General features: G+C 35.5%; 2 protein-coding genes across 2 annotated transcripts in view; one reads left to right on the forward strand and one right to left on the reverse strand.

The window, feature by feature from the left end:
* Positions 1-25,648, reverse strand: part of SCN2A (sodium voltage-gated channel alpha subunit 2) — a 285,612-nt gene that overhangs the window by 250,983 nt on the left and 8,981 nt on the right. The gene's annotated exons all lie outside the window — the stretch shown is intronic.
* The window catches only part of LOC133051131 (sodium channel protein type 3 subunit alpha), a 103,100-nt gene that overhangs the window by 67,393 nt on the left and 10,059 nt on the right, over positions 1-25,648 (forward strand). The window contains exons 19-21 of the mRNA XM_061135554.1: positions 10,741-10,861; positions 11,989-12,143; positions 12,894-13,067. Of these exons, the coding sequence (XP_060991537.1) occupies positions 10,741-10,861; positions 11,989-12,143; positions 12,894-13,067 (450 nt within the window). The remainder of the gene's footprint in view (positions 1-10,740; positions 10,862-11,988; positions 12,144-12,893; positions 13,068-25,648) is intronic.

Genomic DNA, 25,648 nt, shown 5'->3' on the forward strand with positions numbered 1-25,648 from the left:
TTGGGAATTCCTTCCATTGAAATTCCAACTTTTCATAGGAAATCATCATTCTGAATAGTCAGTATATTCATCTTCTTGATATTTTAAAGTCTGATTAAAAAATATGGCCTTCCAAAAAGGAGATTTTATTTAACACATTCTTCTATACACTACATTATGCTCTTTAGAAAAATAAACAAACCATATTTTACTGATCATTGTGAAAGTGTCATCTCTTTACTTTCTATAATACATTAAGTTTTGCTATGATATTTTAATGTGAATGTTTTGTGCAGTTTAGTTCACCTCTGAACCTTTTATTGACTACTGATAAGAGTGTTATTCATTTATGAAAATTGTATACATATTAGGAAAATAAGAGTAGTAATGATTACATTTTGGCCCAGTCAAGGAAGAACATATTTATAAGGTCTTCCAGATTAACCTAGAAAATACTAAGAACTATTTGGAAAAACTCCACTTAAGGATTACAGCTGAACTGTAGACTGAAAAGCTATTCTTACTGTCATATTACTACTTATTTAAAAGAAAAGGAAAAAGGAAAGGCAATGTTGATCTTGCAGGATTAGAATTCACAGGAGTCTATGATAGTAGTTCAAGGCTATTAATTCTCCAATTCTGTGTTGTGGAGAGCAGGATTAAATTTTTTACTATTACTTATTTATAGAGTTCTGATATGCTAGTAGGAAGTTAAGTCTAGCACAGAGTTATAAAGACAGGTTTTAACTTGAAAGTACAAATGGTGACACCATAGGAATCAGACAAATGACATCTGATTCTGTGAGCATATTTGCATAGTTTGGAACCTTCTTTTCTTAATAACAGTGGCAACAGAATTTGTATAAGTAGTTGACAGTGTCACAATGCACATGCCTTTTTTTCAGGCATTTCAGAGCTTCTGAGATATATTATAATAGTAAATTTGGAAATATTTCAAAAAAGGTAAAAATACATACAAAATAAGGTATAATATCCTTTCTCTGAAATTCCATTCAATGTCTGCTTAATGAGTTCAATTCTAATTTATGTGTTGCTCTTTCTGGTAAGATAAGAATTCAATTCTAATTTCATTTCCCATCACTGGACAAAGATTTACTTAAGAAAATCATCAATTAGTTAACAAACATTTATTGAGTACTTTTGTGAACTCAGCACTCTGCTGGGCAGTAAGGGTAAAGGAAGAGATAAAGGAGAGATTCATAATATAACCCTCTTCAGGGAATTCTCAAAATCTCCAAGGAAGCTAATGCTAACTCACAAAATCATTAAAGGCCTATTAAAAAGTTTAATCCTAAAGGACTGACTATAAGACTATAAAGACTATGGGTATTGAGAACAGCAAGAACATAGCAAATTGCTAAATGAAGGGATAAAATTGAAGTAGGCCTCGAAATGTGGGTCAAATACATAAACAGAAAGCCAAGGCAGAAAACTACTAAACAAAAGCCAGAGTTAGAGTGAGCTTGGTAGTTAGGTGCAGCCGTGAAATAATCAGTATGAAAAATATATTGGTTGAGAAAGTGGAAAAATATGAGTGAGTGAGTAAGGTAGTTTCAGATAATACAGTCTTGAAAATCAAAGAGTTTGGAATTGGCTACATGATCAATAAGGAGCTATCTGTTCTGAAGCAGGTGAAAAGCAATAGGAAACTGATGTTTTAGGAAAATTTATTCCATAGTAATGAGTAAAGCAGTTTAGAGTGAGGAATAAGGGTTATCTTGGGGAATAATGAGGTAACAATCATCTGAATAATGAGGTGATAGAAATATGGACTATGGTAATAAGTATGGCAGATGAACTAACTGGCAATTTGACAAACATAGTAAAGAAGTCTGAGAAATTGGAAAAATGGTAATGCAACTGTCTGAAATGATCTTTTACGTTACCAGGTTTATGGGAAAAGAAGGAATTCAACTGGGATATACTGAATTAGAAGTGGGATACAGTGGGAACCACAGCCTGGATGAGCAGTCAGGGTTTAAAAATAGATATAATAACACAGATTTCATCATTATCTGATTCCTTAAAAACAAAGGAGTTCACCACAGAAGTAACTGCAAAGAGAAAACAAGGGAAGACTAGGGACAAGACTAGCTTGGGGTCAAGAAGAGATAGAAAAGCCAAAGAAGTTGAGAAACTTTTGCAACATTAATATTGTAGGTTTCATCTCACTGCACTCTTGGAAATGATATATGTTAATTTCTTTCTACCAAAAAGTTGGTTTCCAGAATACTTCAAAAACTATGATGTCCACAGATATTTCAAATGACTGCTTTAGAAAACTACTACCTTATTAGCATATCTTTTTAATAGCTAAAAAATCATAAACTTGGGACAAGGAAATATATCTTTATTTTCAAGCCATTGAAAACATTTTATTATCGAAATAAAATGTCTTTTTTGGGTGAATTTTTAAAATAATCATCTGTCCTCTTCCTAGCTAGCTTTGGGTAGACAGAATCCAGTTACCAAATTAAATTGTTTAAAATATACAGATATAATAGAGGGAAAATACTTGCAAATTAATATAAAATCAAATACTTCTATAAAGTTAGGATAAAACTTCAAGTTATTTTGCACAGTAAAATTAAATTCAAGCATAAGTTTTATGTGGATGAATTTTTTAAATAGTACCAGAAAAACTTTTAAAAATAATAGGGCAATCCTCACGTATGCTCACACAAAGTTTAAAAGTACAGCTGGCCACTGAACAACACGAGAGTTAGGGGTGTCAACCCTACACCCAGTCGAAAATCTCAGTACAATTTACAGTTAACCTTCCATATACAAGGGCTTCCCTAATAGCTCAGTTGGTAAAGAATCCAGCTGTAATGCAGGAGACCCCAGTTCGATTCCTGAGTTGAGAAGATCCACTGGAGAAGGGATAGGCTACCCACACCAGTATTCTTCGGCTTCCCCTGTGGCTCAGCTGGTAATGAATCCGCCTGCAATGCAGAAGACCTGAGTTCGATCCCTGGGTTGGGAAGATTCCCTGGAGAAGGGAAAGGCTACCCACTCCAGTACTCTGACCTGGACAATTCCAAGGGCTGTGGGGGTCGCAAGAGTAGGACATAAAGCGACTTTCACTCCATATACATGGTTTTCTAACTGCAGTTCCACTTCAGCAAATTCAGCCAACTGAAGACCCTACAGTACTGTAGCACTTACTACTGAAAAAAAATTGTGTGTAAGTGCACCTGAGTAGGTCACATCTGCATTGTTCAAGGGTCAACTGTACACTGTTTTTAAAAACAAAAGCAAAAATCAGCATTATAGAACAGATTTAGATAAATTCCAGCAAATTTCAGTTTTGATCTGAAATCTCTGAAAACTACTGTCATTGAACACAGGTCACAAGTCAGATTTATATTTATGTTGGCTGGGTTGTTCTTTTTTAATAGCTATAGCACATACACACTCATACATACACACACAAATTAAAAATAATGTGTCCATAAAATAGCATTTTGGTTTACACTTATTATTTGAACACAAGTAGAAAAAGCACATTGGGCTGTGCTTTGGGGGACACAAAATATCTTTTTGCTGGCAAAGTGAAAAATCATACAAGCTAAACCTAACAGAATGATGTATTTCAAAAGAAAGGAAAAAAAGAAAAGAAAAAAAAATTTTGCAACATTATTTGTGCTTTAGGAGGCAGTAAATTAATCATTAATTTAGATAGTACTTAAAAACTCTATTACTTCCACTCATTTTCATAATAAAGTATATGCAGCTATACCACAATTGAGGGGAAATGGTCTCTAGAAATTTTTAAAAATAAAAAATATGAATTGGTATTATATTACATAATATAAATTTTATATATGTGTATCTTTCTATGGACCACTAGCATAAACAGACTGGTATAGAAATAAACATAAAGCTTTGCATGAAAAAAATTTAAGGAAATTGAAGGCATGGATTTCAAAATAGTGATCTTTTTATTTTGGCAAACTTGGAATTATACCTGTTTTGTGACAAGATTTAATATAGAATTTTGCTTTTATATTTTTACAGTTCACATAAACATAATTTCTTGACATTTTTATGTAACTATGGATTTTTACAATTTAGTTCTTAAAAGGTTTCATTGTCTTCCTAGGTGAAGGATATAGAATAAATGCTCTTAAGAATCATATTTGAAGTTGCATTCCATAGCACAATCTAGGAATATCATCCTGTGACCCTCACTGCTTACCATTCTTACTTCTCACAGGGGTAAAATCAAGCTGGAGCCATCAAGAATGAAACTCTGGTGTTTTTAAACCAGCCAGAGGCTCGTGTCACCACTTTTACCCAGGTTACCCAAGCAAGTTGTACATGTACAATCCCTTTCTAAATAAATTTTGACTGGCCTGCATGCTACTCAGCTGTGTTCCTTCCCCTGCCATGGCAAGGAAGTGCTAGACGTGCCCAGCTGCTGTCTGCTGAATCGTGTTACACATCACAGCATGGTCAGGCGAGACGGGCAGCCCCAACACCACATCTGATTCTGCTAATGACTCTCCAGTTTAGTCTTTTTAGGCTTTTAAAAGCAATAATTGCATGCTCTGTAGGATTTATATCTATTTTAAAATGATAGAAATGTTTAAAGTTCAATTTGAGAGCATGCACTCTTTTTCTGCTTTTGTTTCATTAGAATAAGACCACAACTTTTTGCTGTTGTTGATTCAGCCCTTATAAGTAAATTGTATTACCAAAATGAGGCTCGCAGGTTTTTTTTTTTTAAATAGTATTGCCATTTTCAGATCATTATATTCAGATCTGTGAATATAATTTTCAACCCATCCAATTCGTGTGCTCCAGATGGAAATGTTTGCTTTCATGTTTTGGGGGAAGCCTCTGTTAAAAAAAAAAAATGAATAAGGTGATCATGAATTTTTGGATATGAAGGGCCATAGTCTGTATACATTTGGGCACCACATATCTTGGATTTTCATGTAGTTTGGAAAAGTTTTTAAGTCATGTGTCTGCAGAACCCTAAGCAATCATTATAAAGTAATTAAAAGATGAAAAGCAACATGATACAGGCTAGGAAAAATGCACTGCATCATGATCATTAAGTAATTGGTACAGTGTACCCATTAGGTTTTTTTCCCTGATCTACATTAATTTCTCCCTATATGTTCAACCCAAAACTGAGCAGGCAAAAAGGAGACTACTTTTGATTATTATTAATTATTAACTATAGTTTTATGAAGAATAAAGGATATTTGCAAAAATTACTGTAGGTTTGTGGATGAAATAAATCTTTAGGTAATTCTCTTGACTCAACTTTTTCCTGTTATTGGAATTTCAGCCATAGTGAGTGTTCTTGAAAGGAAATTGAAAAGCAAAAGTGAAAATTTCATGAGGATTAGCAGTTTTCAAGGCTTTTGGTGGGAAAAAAAAAAAATCTAACTAGATCTTGTGGTTTGTCTCCATACTCTCTTCTTCTTTAGGAATAACAGAATTAATTGTAAAATGCAACAAATTCAGACATTAAATTATTAATAAAAAATAGAAAAAAATATGGTCTCTGGTGATTTATGTAATTTTACTTAGCAACAACTTTTTAGTTTTAGGAGTAAAACAATATATTATTAGTCATTGAAGAAAATCTGATTATTTTTCTGCACAAGCAGGGCAGAATTAAATGGTATTGGAAAATTACCTTTTACACAATGCTTGTAAAGATTCCCTCTTTTTCAAAGCCATTATGGAAACTTTGAAAGTGATGCTTGACTGAAGGTCCCAAGCATGTACGTACCCGTCTGGAAAAGGCCCTGTGCTCCATTTTCAGAATCTGGAGCGCGATGGGAGAAAACCTCTAGCTTCCCACTTCTGTTAGGTTCTCAGTGCCTTCCAAATGTTCTTTGTGAAATTGAATGTGAGACATTTCAAACCTATCTCGACCTTCGGGGAACGATTTTGGTGCTTCAGTTTATTTCTGCTAAAATAAAAAGTAGGGCAAGTTTAGATGGAAATTTTTGTATATATTCCTAAGATAAACCATCTTTTCCTTTGCCTGCAGAGGATGCCCCTCTGCCTTACCCTTCAACCACCATATAATTAATTTCAATTTCCTATATTGTGTTCTTAGCAAGGCTCTTTCAAAATAAAGAGGCTCTTTCAAAATTTTGTTGCACAAAATATGCTGAGGTCAAACCAAAGAGAGTTGGTTTACATTTTTCACTATTCAGTGAGTAGTCCAGAAAAAAGAGTTGTTGGTTTTAGTCATGTTCTTCGTGCCTTGGAATAGCAGCCTCATGGCCTCACTGTGTGGCTACCTGTTCTTCAAGTGAGATATCCCAAGTCAAGATATGGATATGCATATCCAAAAGATCAGACTAAGGCCCTGAGAGATTGTATAACCAAAAGATTGCTTCTACTTGCAAGACGAAACCCAGAAGTTTTGAAAGAAATGGCTAGATTTTAAAGGCAATCTGTAACGGCTGAATCTTCTATTTTTGCCTTTTGAATCATACAGCAATTTGTGAGAGTCAAACATTTGATAGCTGATTGAAAATAAATGAAATGTGAGCGCATTTCGGTGGAAGTAGGCCAGTTGCTAACATTCTCTTCTATTTCTGAAAGTTAAATTTCACTATTTAATTGGATAAAAATTGAGAGCCATATTTGCCATAAGGGGGAATTTCTAAATAAGTTCATGTTATCAGAGGGGAAATGGCCATTCTGGGGGCTGATTCTGTCATTTCCTATGAGTTGTATTTGCAGCTAACCCTGAAAACTTGACATTCAGGTGCCATGTCTCTGAGAACATGGTTCTTGGATCCGTGTGCAGCTTCCACAGCATTGCGCCAGGCTTCTGCTCCAGCCAGGCATGTTTTCTGTGGCTGAATTGGGCCTGGAGAATGTTGCATCTTCAAACCTGCTTCCCAGTGTGCATTTGTAGAGCATAAGCCATCATCCCTCTGTAGACTCAGTAGTTTCTACAAGGGATGGAAGAGTCTACCTTAAGTGTCATAAGATATTGGACGGGTAGGGAGAAAATAGTACAAGAAAACAAGTGATGAGCTTGTACTATGTGGCTTTATATGGAAGCTTTCTACTGTTATGCCTATATACCTCATTACATTTTTCTGACTACTTTAGAACAAGTATTAATTTTAGTTATTTAGTATAGTCACCAAGTTCCTTAATGTGGAAAACTTCATTTCAGGTTTCTTTGGTTTTTTGTGTTTTTTTTTTTTTAATCATTGTAGTATCACAGCTATGGCAATTTAAAGAAAGTAAGTTATACTTTGTATTTATCATTAGTCACCTGCTTTTAAACTAGTTACATGCTTTTAAATAAATTTGGAAGTCATTTTGGTATGACTATGATAAAATGTATCAGAAATTACTCTCTATCAGAGTATGAATGCCAAAGTGTTGAATTTAATTAGAAATGTTTAGATTGTGAAGATAGTATCATATCCACGTACAGAATTTTAAATGCTTAAAAGTTTTCTAAGATATAAATTTTAAAATTTAAAAATACAGGAGTAAAATTCTGTATGTTTCCAGTGACTAACACTTATAAGGCAGTATATCTTAATTGGTAAGTTGTTGCAACTTAATAAGAACACAGTCTAAGTTTTAATTTATAAATGTAGATAAATTCACAACTTTAAAATGTTTATATAGTTGATACAGTATTTTTATAACTTCATAGGATAAAGTGTATGTACTTTCTTATGATAAAAATGGGGCCTAGGGAGACTACACCATGAATAAGCCTGACTACAACTATCAAGATTAGCTTTATGTCAATTTCCACAGAAAAGGAGCCTTCCACAAAGGACTTTTTAGGGACAAGAACACTAGCCTGCCAACTATTTTTTAAGCTTTGGTGCATCAAGTCTCTGAACATTCCTTAAGGAGTTTTCCAGAGCATAACATTGATGAGTTAATACTTATACTCAGACAAACTCCTGGATAACAGTGAAGCAATTCTTCATGTAAAATGGGTTTTGCTCATTTGAGAACAGAATTTGTTGTTATTGTTTAGTCCTTGTCTGTTTCCAAAAGACATACTATGCTTCATAATGCCAGGCAGACAGAAGTAAACTAGCTCACACCCTGACCCCTCTCTGCTTTACCGTGTACATAACTGCCACACACATTTAGAAAATTGAAATTATTTATATTCAAACATATATTAACCACATTCACAAAAGTTCACAATCTAAAGACAATACCAACAACAAAGATACAGCCAGAGGTCAATATTTGGTAGACAGCAGAACTGTCGTTCAGATTAACGGCTACCATTACTTGTGCTGTGAAGGATTTGCTTTAAATAAGTAAATTGTATTTAAATATAAGACTCTTGTATAATATATGACAGAGAATTATAATGCAAAAAATTGAACATTTCACAACTGTATTAACAGTGGTAAAATAAGAAGTGAAGGCTGAGTATATTTTCTAAAGTTTTCAAATGGAAAAGTATATGTGTATTTTTGTATATATACATATATGCTTATTACTTTCTTCCTTCAGATTTCTTTATTGAATGTCTGCCAGTATTTTAGAGAAGCATTTTGGAAACATGCTTTTATCACTAAAATATCATTAATTAAATAATTTTTATTCATTAAGAAAATGCATTTTCTAATAAAATTAAATCTTCTGTAAAGGCCACAACTGAGTTGTGTATCAAAATGAAGAGATCAAATTATCTAAACACTATAATTCTCTCTATAAGAGTAATAACAAAATGCATTCACTCATTCATTTATTCATTTTTCATAAATTCAGCCTATTTAGTGTCTATTCTATGCTTGGATCTTTTGGTGTATATATATGTGTGTATGTATGTATATTCTAATATATATGTGTATATATGTACATAATTATACAATTTATGTATATATATATATATAAAATACACATATATATTTATGAGAATATTTGGTCAAAGCAAACAATATTATGGACAAAATGTTATATAAAATTTAACATGGAGAAATCATAATAAAGAAAAGCTTCATGGAGAGGGGATCATGACCGGGCTCAGAATAAATACTTCAGCTTGGGTTGGCCAAGAGGAAGAAGAAACTTTAAGCTTTTGATAACTAACCTCAAAATAATTTGGTTTCTTATTGGTTTTACTTATACAGTGGATATTATTGCTGCCACTCATGAAACGTTATAGTGTCCAACCTATAAGTCAGTAAAACTGAAAGAGAAGTTATTATTTAGTATTTTCTTGGATTTACCAGAAGCTACTGCAATTCTATTCAGCAGTAGCTTTCCTGGGATTTTCTTACAAAAATAAAGACATACTGGCTGTAAGAAGCAGAAAAATTCTGAGGGAAGAAAATACGTCTTGACCTTTCACCTCTACAAAAAAGTAGAGGATTTTAATGGTAAAACTTTTTTACTATAATGATCCTAAGAACCATCAGCCATAATTGATGGCTTATTCTCTCCTTAGCATACTTTGGACATGGAGATATTTTATTATAGAATTATATCTTGACTTAGGGTAACTTTCATAATATATTTAACTGGACATAGTTAACCTCATCCTCCAAGTAATACCACTGAAAGTATCACCTGGATATTCCTCTTCAGTGTTTACATTATAAAGTATTAAACAAACATTTGCATGGTGATTTCAAAAAGCTAAGAATTTTGAGTCAGATATACTCCAATATAACCTATGTTTAGGTAGTCATTCTGGTATTTTTCAGTAACATGTTTAACTCTTTCAGAGGGCTAGGGCAGAGTGACCCTACCTCTCAGTTACTAAAGTTAATGGGGCCTTTGAAACCATTAACATGTCCATGTTCTTTCATTCTAAAAGCTTTACATTGCCTGGTTGTGCTATATGTCACATCTTTGCATCACTTTTCATAAAGAATTCCACATCCATATTGTCTTCCCAAGTGGTATTAGAATTCTTATAAGATATTTATTCTTGCAACACTAAAGTGGCTCTTCCTAGCTATGTTGCATGTCACAATGATTTATTTAAAGGAAAAATTCACAGCCTGATCACATGTTGAATTCAGAATATGCTCCTAGTGAAAGTCTATACAGATTCTGAGCAGTGTCATTCATGAAGAAATTTCCATTTCATTTAGAATTCTTTGGCAAGTACTGAATTCATTTAAGCAGTTCAAAAAAAGAGAGAGATCCATCATTTTTCAGCTTGTAAAGTAAGAAGAAAATTATGTAAGCCAGAGAAAAATATAGCACAAAGTTGAAATATAATGACTGTGACTAATGTTAATCTGCCACTCTTCCTTTCTAAAATTATAGAAACATGGACTGTAGTTATAGACAACTGGTAATGTTCTTTGCCCTCTGAAAATTTCCATTGGAAGAGTGGAAATAACAATTTGACTTGAAGCACTTTAATTAATATAATCAGTTGTGAATGTCAATATACCAAACTTATCAAGCTATTCTCAATTTGGCCTGAGTGTTAATGTATTAAATTATTTTCACATGGCATCCATAGACAAACAGAGATCATGAACAAGTTAATCAATATAATCGCGCCTTTCCAAATCACCCACACTGAATGCTCTCTAACCATTTTCCGTCTGAATCAAGTTAGTAGTTACATTGTTTTGAATAATAGGATTTTATGTTAAATTATGAGTACAAAATTATCAGTACTGTTAAGAGAGCCAATACTATCACTACCACCATTTTTTTCACACCATGTCAGAGCATTTTCAAACTGATGGAATAAAAGGGAAGAAAAATCACATCTTTGCAATGGGGTTTTGTTTCCAGAAATTAAATGCAACCAGCTCATCTGAAGGAAGTACAGTTGATGTTGCTCCACCTCGAGAAGGTGAACAAGCTGAAATTGAACCCGAGGAGGACCTTAAACCAGAAGCTTGTTTTACTGAAGGTAAACAAGCTCTAATATGGTTAAATGCCATCTCCCCTCTTTCCTTACAGAGACTAAATATACCTCACTTTAACGAAATATTTCAAAGAAATAGTGAAGGCATATTTATCTTTGTTTTGCTCTTTTCTTCCAAAAAGTTCATTTACCTGTATTTCCTGATTATACTATAGCAGTTACTGTACCTGGACAATAAGGTAATTTGACATGTCCTTTTTTTCATTCCCCAGAATGTGGAGAAGTGAACCCTAGGAGATAAATGGTATTCTGGAACACCTTCTCATTATTGATAAAGCAATCCCTTCAGACTTCACTAGCAATGTTGTGATTTGATTTATAGATGCTGCAATAACTATACCTCATCTCTTACAGTTTCAAATGTGGTTAATTTGTGCTGTGACCAGAGCTGTTGGGGGATAGAGATGCACTGCAGAGCCTTGGCAGGGAGACCAAGTCATTCTCACAGCCACCAGTGTCCAGCACACAAATCAATAAAGATTTGCTGATTCAATGTGATTGGACTGAATCCCATAAGTAGTAACTCAGACAGTTAGAGCCTAAGAGTGGATGGAAGTTAGAAATAACATGAAAGCTAAGAGGGGGAGGACAAAGGAAGAGAGATACTGACTGACAGGATGAGTCATAGGTGTGATTAAGAAAAGCTCTGAGGTTGAAAATAAATAGCTTGGAAAAACTGACAGAGGATGATACCCAGGAAGACAGAGGGATTTTCTGTGTGAAAAGAAGTGAGTAAAAATCCAGGATCACATCAAAAAATGAATAAACAATTTGAACATGTAGTTTTTCCCCAAACCTCAGTGGTGTCCTTATCTATGATTGGCCTTGAGGCAAAGAGAGATCCTATGCAGTGTTCAAGAATGGAACTGTTTATACTCAAGTAACTCTCGGTAAAGTAATTCCTTGAATTCTAGGTAGCTGGCTGATATGCAAGCCTGAGAATGATTCACTACACAGGAGGGATGCTGAAAATAATTATGGAATTAAGTAGCCAGTTACTATATAAAATGATGATATGAGACTAGGATGGGGGGGAGCAGCAAAGTTAATTTCTTCCTACAGAGGACAGTATTATATTTTTCTAACTTATTACAATGTATGCTATCTTTTAGGATGTATTAAAAAGTTTCCATTCTGTCAAGTAAGTATAGAAGAAGGCAAAGGGAAAATCTGGTGGAACCTTCGGAAGACCTGCTACAGCATTGTTGAACACAACTGGTTTGAGACTTTCATTGTCTTCATGATCCTTCTCAGTAGTGGTGCTTTGGTGAGTATGATACATATTGGCAAGAATCAGGTTCTAGTGAAATAGCTTTACTCGAAAAATACCAGAAGCATACCCTTAGTTTAAGGAGCAAAACAAGAGGTACATCTACACCCTGCAGAGCTTGGCAGCCAGGGTTTAACTATACAAAATTCAGTAAGGAATAAATCAGAACCATGAACAGCCAGATGGAATTTCTCATCTGGTGTTTTTCTAACAGACGTTTTCCTCACTGAGGCAACTGTTTACAGGGATGTTCTGTAACTACATTACCTACCATTTCAAATCCCATCCAGTTCTCCCCAACAGTCATAGTAACATTTATGGACTAACGGTGGATTTTTTTTATGTCTAATTAATTTATTCTCTCAAAATGAGCCAGATTATTCACAGCATCAGTGAAAGTAAGGTTAGAATAGGCCAAGTCTATCCCTCATTAACAGAACTTCCAGTTATTTTCTAAGTTTACATTGCTTCTCTAAAATCATGTCTTTGTAGTAGTAATTGAGACAGAGATTATGGGGTGAGAGGCAGGGAAGAAAGCACATACTAAATCAGTAAAGATATTGACAATTCCTTGCCAATATTTTCCATTAGCTTCAGTGTTTAGATTTTGTTGGGTTCCATGTCAATCTAATATTAGCCAATATTTACCAAATTAGTGCTTTGTGCCAAGTATACTACTTGTAATTTTATCAAGTATTTGGTGCAGGCAAGCCATTCAAGAAAAATAAAAGCATTCTTGATTCACAGGCTTTTGAAGACATATACATTGAACAGCGAAAGACTATTAAAACCATGCTAGAATATGCCGACAAGGTCTTCACTTACATATTCATCCTGGAAATGCTTCTCAAATGGGTAGCTTATGGATTTCAGACATATTTCACTAATGCCTGGTGCTGGCTAGATTTCTTGATCGTCGATGTAAGTATCCCAAGTGATTTTTAAAAAATTATTTTTAAAAAGGCAAGTTTGACATTTATTTCTATAATTAAAACCTTGACTTTAATTAGAACCTAGCTGCACTAATTCTGCCACAATTATGCAACTACCTTTTAAAAACTACAATAAATACAAAAATGAGGAAAGTCTTATGGGAAAGCAGTAGAAGAGGTCCTAACAATGTGGACAGTGGTAAGAGAAAACACAGACAGAGTTGTTCTATACCACAAGCAGACAGCTCTTCTTTTTGTGAAAGTTAAGGGTCTCAAGGTAAGGAATATCTAACAATCTGTTAATTGACAGGTATAGCTCATTAAAAGCTCAATTGAAAAAAAAAAAGTTTCTCTAGGTGGTAAAATCAAGACAGCTTTGGGGCCAGGAAACTGTCAGGATTGCATTTTAATCCCTTACTAGAATGCATGTTGCTGAATAATGGTTTAATAAATAGGTTAAATAGGTTTAATAAATAGGTTAAAATAACCTATTTACTGTATTCATTCAGCCACAAGTCCACAGAGACAATAAAATGTATTTCCATTCTTACATAGGTAGTTAGATATCCCAGTAGCTAATGGAATATTTACCAGGCAAAGAGTTAGGTGTAGAAGTCCTGTTCTGAATCGGATTACCATGAAGTGAGTAGTCGTGGAAACTGTATCAATAATGAGACCTGTCTGACTTGCAGCCTACTTTCTTACTGAACCAATGGAGAGGCATTGGGGCAAAATTACAGTCAGCTGGTCTTTTGTAGTCTGTGATATTCCACTGCACAAGGCTTCTCAGTCTCCCTCCTGACCCCCAAAAAGGTGCTTTAAGCACTATCTCTAGCTGTTTCCCAATGATCATAACGCACCTTATTTTTAGTTCTAACACTTGTCACTGTGAATCAATGATTGCTGTATCTGTTTATTCATTCTTTTTATCATCTTTGGCAAGTGTGGGTCTATCTAAATGCTACTCCCCTTGCTCCCCACATATACACTCACAGTTCTATAACCAAAATGCGTGTTCAACCCTTTGAGTTGAGAAGAAATCTGCAGTCAAGTCACTATTAATAAATCAGAAATGACTTCCAATTTTTCATGTCTGGTCTTTAATGAATAATAGAGAAGAATCTCAGTGTTGTCCTGAAAAGTTTCCAAACAGGGAATTTTAATATTTTTGTATTTTGCAGCTGGAATGGACCTTAAAGAGTATCTAGACTTTATTTACATAGTTTTCTAAACAGTTTATTGTAAATCAAAGCCTCAGTTTAAAGAATTCTCCTAAAATAGCACAACTACTTAGTAACAAAGTTGAGATTAGTGCCTTAATTTCCTAATTCTCAATTCAGCACTTTGCCCTGTAGATTTCTCATCTAACTAGTACAAATGTTATATTTATATCTTCATACTGGCTTTGGAACTCAGCATTTATAATCTCCAGCTTTTCTCTGAAATGATGGAACACAAAATATATAAGAATCTTCTCCGGTTCCAAAAAAAAAATTTGTCATGTATGAAGATCAGTTACAAATGTGACAGAACTTCTCCAGAAAATACTCAAATTTCCTGAAATATTTCCATTTACTGAAAAATTTATATTCACTGAAATACTCATTACACTGTACTTTATTTCCATGTATTTCCCTCATATGGAAAGAGTAAATATAATGCAAAAATCTATCAAAGTCTTGTATCATATTTGAATCCTTAGAAACCTAATACAGACACTTAATTATCTAGTGAATAATGTCAAAGAATGGTGCCCCCCAAGTTACTTCCCTTTTAGTATATTTAAATTATTAATAGTAGAATGGAACTGGGTACCTCTGGGTAAGTTATGTTAGAGTAAATGAATCTATTTTCTTCTTTTTCCTAAAGAAGGGACTAAAATGCATGAATTAATGTAACCTCAACTAGTAACTTAATCTCAGACCACTGGACCCAGTAAGCTAAAGTAAATGTAGAGTTAAAATAGTTTTTGAAAGTACAAGTAAAACATGCTTAGAACAGTTCACCGTCCATCAGGTATAATGCTCTAACAGTCACAGAAGGCTCAATAGGAAACAAAGCAAAACTGCCAAAACTGAAGTATATGTGAAGTAACTTCAAACTAGAAGAAACAGGCTTTTAAACTTTGAGAAATTTATCATGTACAAATGTAACCTCTTCAATTCCCTACCTCCAAGTAAAGGTAGTATGCATTCATTAACATTCCATTAACATTCATTCATTTATCTAATAAAAATTCCAAACACTGGTCCACAAGCTATTTTAAATAAAGGAGATATGAATAAGACAAATCAAGCTCTATTAGATCTACAGGATTTAACATTCTAGAAGAAAGTGAAATAGACAGTAAAGATGTAAACACATAAAATCCAAAAATAAGATAAAAGCAGATGATGATCACTGCTATAAAAGAAAACAGGGTAATGAGATAGAGAAGGATTACAGAATGGGAGCTGGAGGAGAGTACTAGCCAGAGTGTCTATGGAAGGTGTCTTTTGGGAAGATAAATAAGAAAGAGTGTTTTAGTCCATTTGGTCTCCTGTAACAGAGTATCATGGCTTCCCTGGTGGTGCAGTAGTAAGAATCTGCCTGAAATCCAGGAGACATAGTTTTGATCCCTGGGTTGGGAAGATCCCCTAAAATAGGAAATGGCAACCCACTCCAGGATTCTTGCTTGGAAAATTCCATGGACAAAGAAACCTGATGGGTTACAGTTCATGGGGTCACAAAGAGTTGGACATGACTGAGCATACATACACACTCAACAGAATATCATAGATGTAGTGACTTACAAACAGCAGAATTATTTCTCACCGTTCTGGAGGCTGCAAAGCCCCAGAAAAAAAGCACCAGCAGATTCGGTGTCTGGTGAGAGCTGACTTTGTGATTCATAGGCAGCAGTCTTCTCACTGTGTCTTCACATGGAGGAAGGGGCAAACACGCTCTCTGGGGTGTCTTTTATAAGTAAAGGGACTCATCCCACCCATGCGGGCTCTGCCTTCATGACCTAATCCCCTCCAAAGACTCTCCAAATACCTTCACATTAGGTTTCAACATATGCATTTGGGGGGGACATGGACATTGTCTATAACAATGGCCCAGTCATTTGAATACCTGAGGGAACAGAAAAAAGCAATCTCAAGGTCCTGAAGTATAAGCCAAGGACACTTAAGAGACAGAAAGAAAACTGTTGTGCTTGTGTGTGATGAAACACAGGCAATAGTAATAGATGCTGAATTCAGAAAGGTACCCAAGGGTCATGGTAAGACGTTCATGCTTTACTGTTATTTAATGTGTGCTTGGTCACTTAGTTGTGTCCGACTCTTTGCAGCCCCATGAATTGTAGCCCGCCGGCTCCTCTGCTCATGGAATTTTTCAGGCAAGAATACTGAAGCAGGTTGCCTTTTCCTACTCCAGGGGATCTTCCCAACCCAGGGATCGAACCTGTGTCTTTTGTGTCTCCTTCCTGTCAGATGGATTCTTTACCACTGTGCCACCTGTGAAGCTCCAATACTACATCACAGCCAAAAGGCCGAGAATGTAATTTAATGTATACTGATTACAGTTACAATGAGAAACGCAAGGGAGGGATGGTGAGCATGGATCTGTTCTACTGTTCTTAAATGATCACATCTGGCTATGAAGAAGGAACAGCGAAAAAGTCAAACCAGGGAGACCAATGAGGGAACTGTGTTAATGGTCTAGGAAAGAAGATTATGTCTTAGACTAAGGTGGTTAAGACTTACTGGTGAACTGGATGTTAGTATGAAGAAAAAGGAGATTTGAAAAACATTTTTTTCAATCTTAACAAATGGGTGGAAGATGAAACCATTAACTGGAATCAGGAAGATCAGAAAACAGGCTTGACAGGGCAAGCAGATGGTAGATGGAAGAGGGATGCACTAAGTTTGAGATGCCAATTAGACATTCAAGAGTATATATATGGTGAGATTTACACAAGTCTTGGGTTCTGAAGAGAAGTTAACACCTGATTATGAATTGAGAAGTCATCAGGAAATAGATGGTTTTTGAAGTCATGAATCAACTGGATTAGCTCACCTAGGCAGAGAATGCAACATGACAAACACAAGAGTTCAGACCAAACTCTAGGGACACTTCAACTTTTGGAAGTTACACAAAAAACAAGGAACCGGTAAACTAGATTGAGAAGTAGCAATTAGAAGAAAAAGGAAAACAGAATATACATGGTATCATAGAAGTCCAGAGGATCAATTTAGTCAGAGGCTGTGAGGAAGGCAAGTGACATGAGTACTGAGAAATGACATTAGATTTGGCAGAATGGACGTCATTGGTGTCATGGTTGAGAGATGTCTCACGGAAGTGATGGGAATAAAGTACTAGAAACATTGGGAAATTTGAGGAAAGAATGGAGGCGAGGAGACAGAGACAGCAAGTATGATAATTCTGGTGGGAATCAAGTCGGACAACTTAAACCATATCTTCCTTTGCCAGAATGCCATACTCGATAGACCACTTTTTCTGATTCTGTATAACTTTTTTTTTTATTCTGTATAACTTTTTTCTCCTATCCAAAGGCCAAAAGATACTATCTTCATATGAAAACCAAACTATCCTGTATTGTAACTATACAAGCTATATTTTAGATGCTATTATTATCCACAGAATGAAGTGAACATGTATTAAATTGATCATAGTTTATGGGGGAAAAAATCACATTCTTATACTCCTTACAGATTATTGCGTAAATTTCATCCCTAAGAAAATATACTGGGCATCTATCATGACAACTTCAAATTTGGTTCTAAATTATTCTAAGCTGTTAAGTGTCCAAAACACACTCCAGGTAAAGATTCGACTATCATAAAATATTAATTGCCCACAAGTGATTTCCACTTTACAGACAGCACAGGTTGCTGATGTGGCTGAAATGGATGCTTGGTATCTGCTACTCAGACATCCTGCTTGCTCAAGTGCTCCTTAGAATCCTCGTCAGCTGCTCTGATGAAGTGAACAAAAGCAGAACAGGGACATTTTCTGATTCTAACGTGTATTTTCAATTGTCATCAACATCTAGAATCTGGTAACCCTCGCCTTAGTTCTTAACATTTATTCTTGACATCTCAGCACCCTCAATAATGAAGCCAGAATTGTTACTGCTGTTAGTAGCCACAATAAGATGCCTAGCCGTTCCTGTGGGAATAGCACTGATTAAGAGCCTTACCTAATAATAGAGAAAATTGGTAACTCTGATTTAATGCTTATTGTGTACAACTGTTGCTAAAATCACTTTATATATGTTAATTCACCTAATCTTCAAAACTCTGTAAGTTAGAAACCATAATTAGTCTCATTTTGCAGATAAGGAAACTAAGGCAAAGAAAGGTTGTTGTTGTAAACACAATAAATAAGTATGAGGCTCAGTGGCTCAGATGGTAAAGAATCTGCCTGCAATGCAGGAGACCCAGGTTTGATTCCTGGATCAGGAAGATCCCCTGGAGAAGGGAATGGCTACCCACTCCAGTATTCTTGTCTGAAGTGGACAGAAGAGCCTGGTGGGTTACAGTCCACGGGCTACATCCACGTGGCCACAGCTACAAGAGTTAGACACGACTGAGTGACTAACACTACTAAAAAAGAGGCTAAGCTGGTTTTGTAACCATGGAGTCTGGCTCTAATGACCCTGCCTCCTAACCCCCTACATTACAAATCTCATTGTCAGTATCTCTTTTTAGTAATATATTATTAATCCTCAGCAATCCTGTGATATAATTCTTAATATTACCTCTACTTTGCTATTAATAAAATGAGGTTTATAAAATGAAATTTAGAGATGTCACACAGCTATAGGTAACAGAGACACCTTTATCTAGCTCTGTGCTCCTTCTTTGTTCAGTGTTTTGCAACAGAGCCCAGATAAATTTAAAGGTCAAAAAGTTCACACTGGTCAAAAATTTTGCACATTACACTCTGAAGATGGCTGCCTTTGGCAATGGTGAATGAAAACAATAAGATGTCTTATCAATACATACCCACCATGAATTTTACCTGCAGCTCTTGTGGAAAGATTTGATTAAATTAAAAGAATTTTGAGATAAAAGAACTGGATAGCTATAAATTACTGTCATTTCATATCAATTTCTGGTCTCTCAGACATAGTTCTATGTAAACAGTCTTCTATGTGCTGTGGCTTTTTCTACAAACGCCTCCTGGTAGGAATTACTCACTTTGCTCCTTTTTGGGAAGTGTCTAATTCATTTACCATTATCAATGTATTAATAAGAAAATTTTTTCGCTGGCTAGTTTTAAAGAAATAATCCTATTAACAGCATAAATTCTATGTTCCATTTTTTAAAAGACTATGAGTTTTAGCACAATTCTGGTCTTTCCTTAAACCCCATTCACATTTCTAATTGCCTCCCAGATAATACCTACTGATACTCCTCCTGACAGTACATTCATTACTTTTACCCTACAATCATGCATTTCTTCCTGAATGTCCTGTTTACTCTGGTAGTAGTGTTTTTATGAAGCTAAGCTAAATGTCCTATCTTCAGCCTCTCCCTCTCTTTTACCCTTCACAGTCAATCAGCAAATTCTACTCCAGATTACCAACTGGAAAAGGAAGTGGAGGTCTGAACTCTTCTTTTCAACACCATACCAACACCACAATGACTAGTTGGACCAAGCAATGGCTTCCTAGAAAGATGCACATGGCTCTTTCTTTTTCTAAAAGCATTCCCGTGAGAGATTATACCACCTCATCACTGCTAAGATTCTGAGCATGAAAATGAAGGCAGATAAGGGTTCTCACGTACAATATTAATAATGACTAATCTTTGCCTTAATTCATTTAGCCATCACAACCACCACTGAGGCATCCACTGTTGTGATCTCGATTTTATAGATGAAGAAATTGAGATATGGAATAATTCCTTACCTATTAACTTATTATATATTGGGTTGGCCGAAAAGTTCAACCAGAAAGTTCATTCGGATTTTTCTGTATAGAAAAATCCGAATGAACTTTTTGGCCAACCTAATAACATATGTTCGTTATGTAAAATGTCAAAAACAATTCTTATTTTCCTAGAAAATAATGATAATTAAACCTAAGGATAGATTCCCAATTATTAATACATACCCCATAAGTAATCATGCTATTGATCAGACCAGCACTCAAGTATTTTCCCAGCAGAGTGAGTACTTGATTAAAGATGATATATCCATTAGTAAAGTTACTGTGATTTATCTTACCAACATGAATAACATATTGTGTTATGTTGCTTTAATCATCTTGAAATTACTGAATCATAGCATTCCAGGCAAAAAAGCAAACTTAGAAATCACCTGACTCAAAATCCTCATTTTATTAAAATAAATGGTGTCTGGAATATTTAAATGAAATTCCTATGGAACCCATGGTATCTATATTCCATAGTGCAGTTCAGTGATGTGCCACCAGAATTTACTCATCCGTTCTCCAGGAATGAGCACTAAGGTTATCTCCAGTTTCCCTCTGCCATAAACAAAACCATAATTACTGAGATGCCTTTACATGTCTGGTGAGCACTGTAAATTTCCTGTGCTTAGTCACTCAGTCAGGAGAAGGCAATGGCACCCCACTCAGTACTCTTGCCTGGAAAATCCCATGGACAGAGGAGCCTGGTAGGCTGTAGTCCATGGGGTCGCTAAGAGTCGGACACGACTGAGCGACTTCACTCTCACTTTTCACTTTCATGCATTGGAGAAGGAAATGGCAACCCACTCCAGTGTTCTTGCCTGGAGAATCCCAGGGATGGGGGAGCCTGGTGGGCTGCCGTCTATGGGATCACACAGAGTCGGACACGACTGAAGTGACTTAGCAGCAGCAGTCGCTCAGTCATGTTTGACTCTTTGCAATCCCATGGACTGTGGCCCACCAGGCTCCTCTGTCCATGGGGATTCTCCAGAAAAGAATACTGGAGTGGGTTGCCATACCCTCCTCTGAATTTCCAAGTCACGTAAAAAGCTATAGACAAATAAATAAACTGCAAAAACCTACGATAAAAGTAGAAAAACGTCAAAAGTAAAAAGCAGCCCTGAGTTTCAAACACCCCTTACATAAAAGCGTAAGGATTCTCATTCCTGACTGATGATGCGTACGAACTACTCTTCATTTCTCAGACACTGGATGGTCTTCACTCCATTCCTACTATAGACATTACCCATCACAGCTAAAGAATCCTGCCCTCTCCACTATCCCCAATCTCCCATCTTTGCCAAGAGCCCTCTGCCATCACTTCCATGGACACTTTGTACCTGTCCCTCACCATCACCTGAGCCCTTTTTAGAAGCTGTGTATCTGACAATAAACAGGACTGTTCTGGGCTGAAAGGGAGGAGATATGCACCTAGCAATCTGAAACTTTAGGTGCTTGCTCTTGGAAATACTGAATTAGTCCACAGGCTGTTTAAACCCTATGATAGTATTAATGGAAAACCCTCCATCGTATGATGTATTAAAGAGGCTTTTGTGGTCTAACAGGGAAACCCAACCACAGTGCAGATCATTGTTGCTATGTTCTGACCTCTGTAGCAAATACAGATTTTACTTTGTAAGCCACAAAAGAGTATTACTCCATTCTGCTCTCTAGCAGAGCTGGGGAGAAGTGGATGAAGGCAGTCAAGAATGCCCAGCTTCCCTATGTAGAGACTTTGAATCAGTTCCATTCTCAGTGCCATGCATTACCCCCTGTTTTAGGAGAACATGGTGCCTCCAGGTCCAGAACCTTTTCAGAGCCCACTAGAAAAATCTGACTTACTTCTGCAAGCACTTGTGTCTCTGCTGCTGCTTTTGCTCTGTGGAGAAAGTGATCATTCCAGTGCACTTAATTTTTTATTAAACTCCAGAACTTTTTAAAACCTTCTTCCTTCTCGTCCCTTTGTGCATTCTCTGTGTATTCTTTTGCTTTTCTTCTAGTTGAATTTCAATAAGGAGTATAATAAATAAATGTGCTGGTCAAACAAATATATTAAAATGAAAGTTTAGAGGGAATTTGTATGTTACGGTTAATGACCTTTTTGTTACTGATTAGTAGGACTTCTTTTTACATTAAGGAAGTTTACTACTTTGTCACATGTGGTATGACTATTTTGCCGACTTGGGCTTTTGTCTTTTGAGCTTTTTTGTCATGTAAAAAGGTTTTCCATATTGATTTAGTCAAATATATCAGCCTTTTTTTCCCCCCTTTTTGGCTTTTCTTATGCTTATAAAGACCATTTGCTTTAAGATTATTAAAACATTTTCTCATGCTTTTTCTCTCAATTTTTTTCAGTTTTGTTTCTTTATTCATTTTTATGTTTTAATTTTTGATCAATCTAGAACTTATTTTGGTGTAAGGTGTGAGGTAAAGCTCCAATTCTATTGTCCTCAAAATGATTTCAACATTTTGAAACATTTCAAAATGTCCCCCTTGTTTATTTCACCTCTCACTTAAAATACTACCATTTTCTATATGCTAAAACTCGGTATGCCAGTATGCCTTGGGTCCAATTTAGATTTGTTTCATTCACTTTTTTGTTTATTTATATGACAGCTTTAATTATTGAAGATCCTATAGTTAGCTTTAATATTGGGTGGAATTTGTCCTTTCTGATTGCTCTTCTTAAAACAATAATATTTTAGATTATTCTTATACTGTTTTTTCTTTATAATATTTTAAAGTTTGTGCAGTTTCAAAAGACACATATAAACTTTAAAAAATTAATATAAAAATATATCAATCATAACCTAAAATAATTATATTATTGTTTATAATAGTTTTCATTTTATTCTGGTTTTTTAGGTCAACATTAACATATATGTAAATAATGACTTCTACTTTTCCAATTGTTTTAGCTCTTATTTCTTTTTACAGAGTGTTTAATAATAATGTTGGGGGGAAAATAATGTTTGTAGCTGGCATTTTTTTTTTTCATTTCTGGTTTTAATAGAAACACTTCTAAATTTCTCAATTAAAAATCAAGCAAGCTTTTGCACTGAAATGTATCATCTCAATGCATGGAGGTGATCCTATGGTTTTAATCTTTTAACTGCTTTTACTGAAGTTAAAAAAAATTATCTTTAGCCATTTTCAAGGGAAACAATGTCATATCACTTGATTCATTAAACAATCACAGGACTTCCAATGTCTTCAGAACCATCAACTCCTTCCTGCATTATTACTTTTGTTCTCAGTCTCAACTGCCACTGGAATGTGGAAGGTGTGACTGACAACTAAACCACCCCCTGAAGCCTCTAGCACAGACAGTTTCATATATTTTGTGGACAGTAAGGTACCTAGAGTCATGTAAATTTGTATTAAAAATTCAGTTTTTGGTAAAGAGGTTCTGTTACACTTAGGATACCTTAGTAAGAATGCCTTTTGTGTTGAGCATAAGAGACTAAAACACTGTATTGAAAGGTCGGGTATGAAGTTGCTGAGGTGGGAAACACACTGGACCTGAAAACAGAAATTCCAGTTATGTTCTTGCCCCCTGCCACCTTTTCTTGGACTAATCATTTGACTACTCTGAGACACAGCTCAAGAATGGAAAAGATCATTGTAAGTTTTACAGCACCTTAGCAACTGAGGAGCCCAGTGGGCTACAGTCCATGGAGCTGCAGAGAGCTGGACATGACTGAGCATGCACACAGGCACCAACATTAGGCATCATCTTCCAACTTTAAGAATATTTCAAATCTTTAAAATTAACTTCAAAATTTAGTTTAAACCATATTAAGTTTTTCACAATAATTAATGCAATAAAACGAGTTTTTGTTCTACACAAAATGACATAAGGTGCATAAAAAAGAGGGGTTCACTAGTGTTCAGCTTCTCTAGCAATACACAGAGCCACCCCAGTGTGATGGGGTAGTTATACGCAAGTGGTGCCTCTCAGCTCTGAAGCCACAACTTGCTGTCCTTCTAGAATCTCCTGGCTCTAGTCATTGTCTTTCTTTTCCTTTTAAAGCATAAGCTTCCTTACTTCACAGTCTTGAGAAATTTCCTGCCCCTTTCCTTTAAATGGGGCTTCCCTGGTGGCTAAGATGGTAAAGAATCTGCCTCCAATGCAAGAGACCTGGGTTCAATCCCTGGGTCAGGAAGATCCCCTAGAGAAGGAAATGGTAGTATTCTTGCCTGGAGAATTCCATGGACAGAGGAGCCTAGCAGGCTATAGTCCATGGCGTCGTAAAGAGTCAGATAAGACTAAGCAACTGACACTTTGACTTTCCCTTTAAATGCCCAGGTCTCAGGACCTGGTTCGGAAGATAAGTCTTCAGAAGCAGCTGCAGAAACTTAAAGAAGTTGTGAATGCTTCCTGAGGCAAATGAGTCCAGAATGTAGAAGCCTGTGTGTTCTCTAATAATAACCTTCTCCATCTTCCCAGTTTTCTGTAGCAGTGAACACTAGACAGAAATTAATAGCTCAATAAATTATACTGCCACTAGTCAAATCTAACATTCAAGTCATTTATTTTTCTGTTCAATACTAATAAGGGGATAGTGGCTCCATCTGCCTTAAAGTCTCAGTTCTGGTTTTGGTGTCACCTTTACACCATGGCCCTGAGGCCATCCAGTGGATGTCTAAATTATCCTCTCTCCTATGCATCAAGAAAAGGACTAGCTTTATATAATCCTTACAAGATATGAGAAGATAATCACTCAAGTCATTTCTTGAGTTTTGTGGTTCAGATTAAGAATGAATTTCTGGTAATGGAGGGAAAAGGTTAAGATGCGGTTTTGAAGTCCAATCATTTGGGTTCTAACTTCATCTCTTTCTACCTGTACATCTTTTTATTTTTTTGAAGAGGAGAGGTGTGGGAGAAACTCAACTTCTTTATCAATGAAAAGGCAAAAGTAATACAACCTACTTCTTGAGATTTATACGTGTAAGACCATCAGAACAGAACCTAACATATAGTAAATGTTCAACACTCAATAAATGCTGGCTTCCCTGGAGTAGGGCATGGCAATCCACTCTAGTATTCTTGCCTAGAGAATCCCCATGGACAGAGAAGCCTGGCAGGCTATAGTTCATGGGGTCGCAAAGAGTCAGACATGACTAAACGACTAAGCCAGCCTATTAAAAGAAAATCAAAGCAAATAGTGCTTCTTCCTCCTAAAAAAGACACGTCTTCTTTAATCTTTCATATATTTAAGTAAAACTTAACATTTATGTAAATATCAGAAAGATATATCATCACTCTGAATGAGAGGTGTTGTATTCTAAATCATAAGTCCAATAGTTTAGATTAAAAAATTTTTCATTGTTATGAAACTATGTAGTCTGATAAAATGTTTTGCAGGTAATATTTTCTTCTTTGCTTATTTATCTAATATATACTGACTAAAGCATATTCAACCAGGTATTATTAGAAACATTAAAAGATGAATGTTTCATTTCAGTCCATAAAAAGTTAATGTGACCTGGAAGTATGGTCAGCACCTGCAATACACATAACCAAGATACTGAAAAACTTGGAGATGAAGTATGATTATTAATCAATGATGTTAAACACAGGTCTATGAAGGATATGACTTTTGAATTAAATCTCAAATCATCAGTGG

The sequence above is a fragment of the Dama dama genome, chromosome 33 (genome assembly GCF_033118175.1).
Source record: "Dama dama isolate Ldn47 chromosome 33, ASM3311817v1, whole genome shotgun sequence".
Taxonomy (NCBI): Eukaryota; Metazoa; Chordata; class Mammalia; order Artiodactyla; family Cervidae; genus Dama; species Dama dama.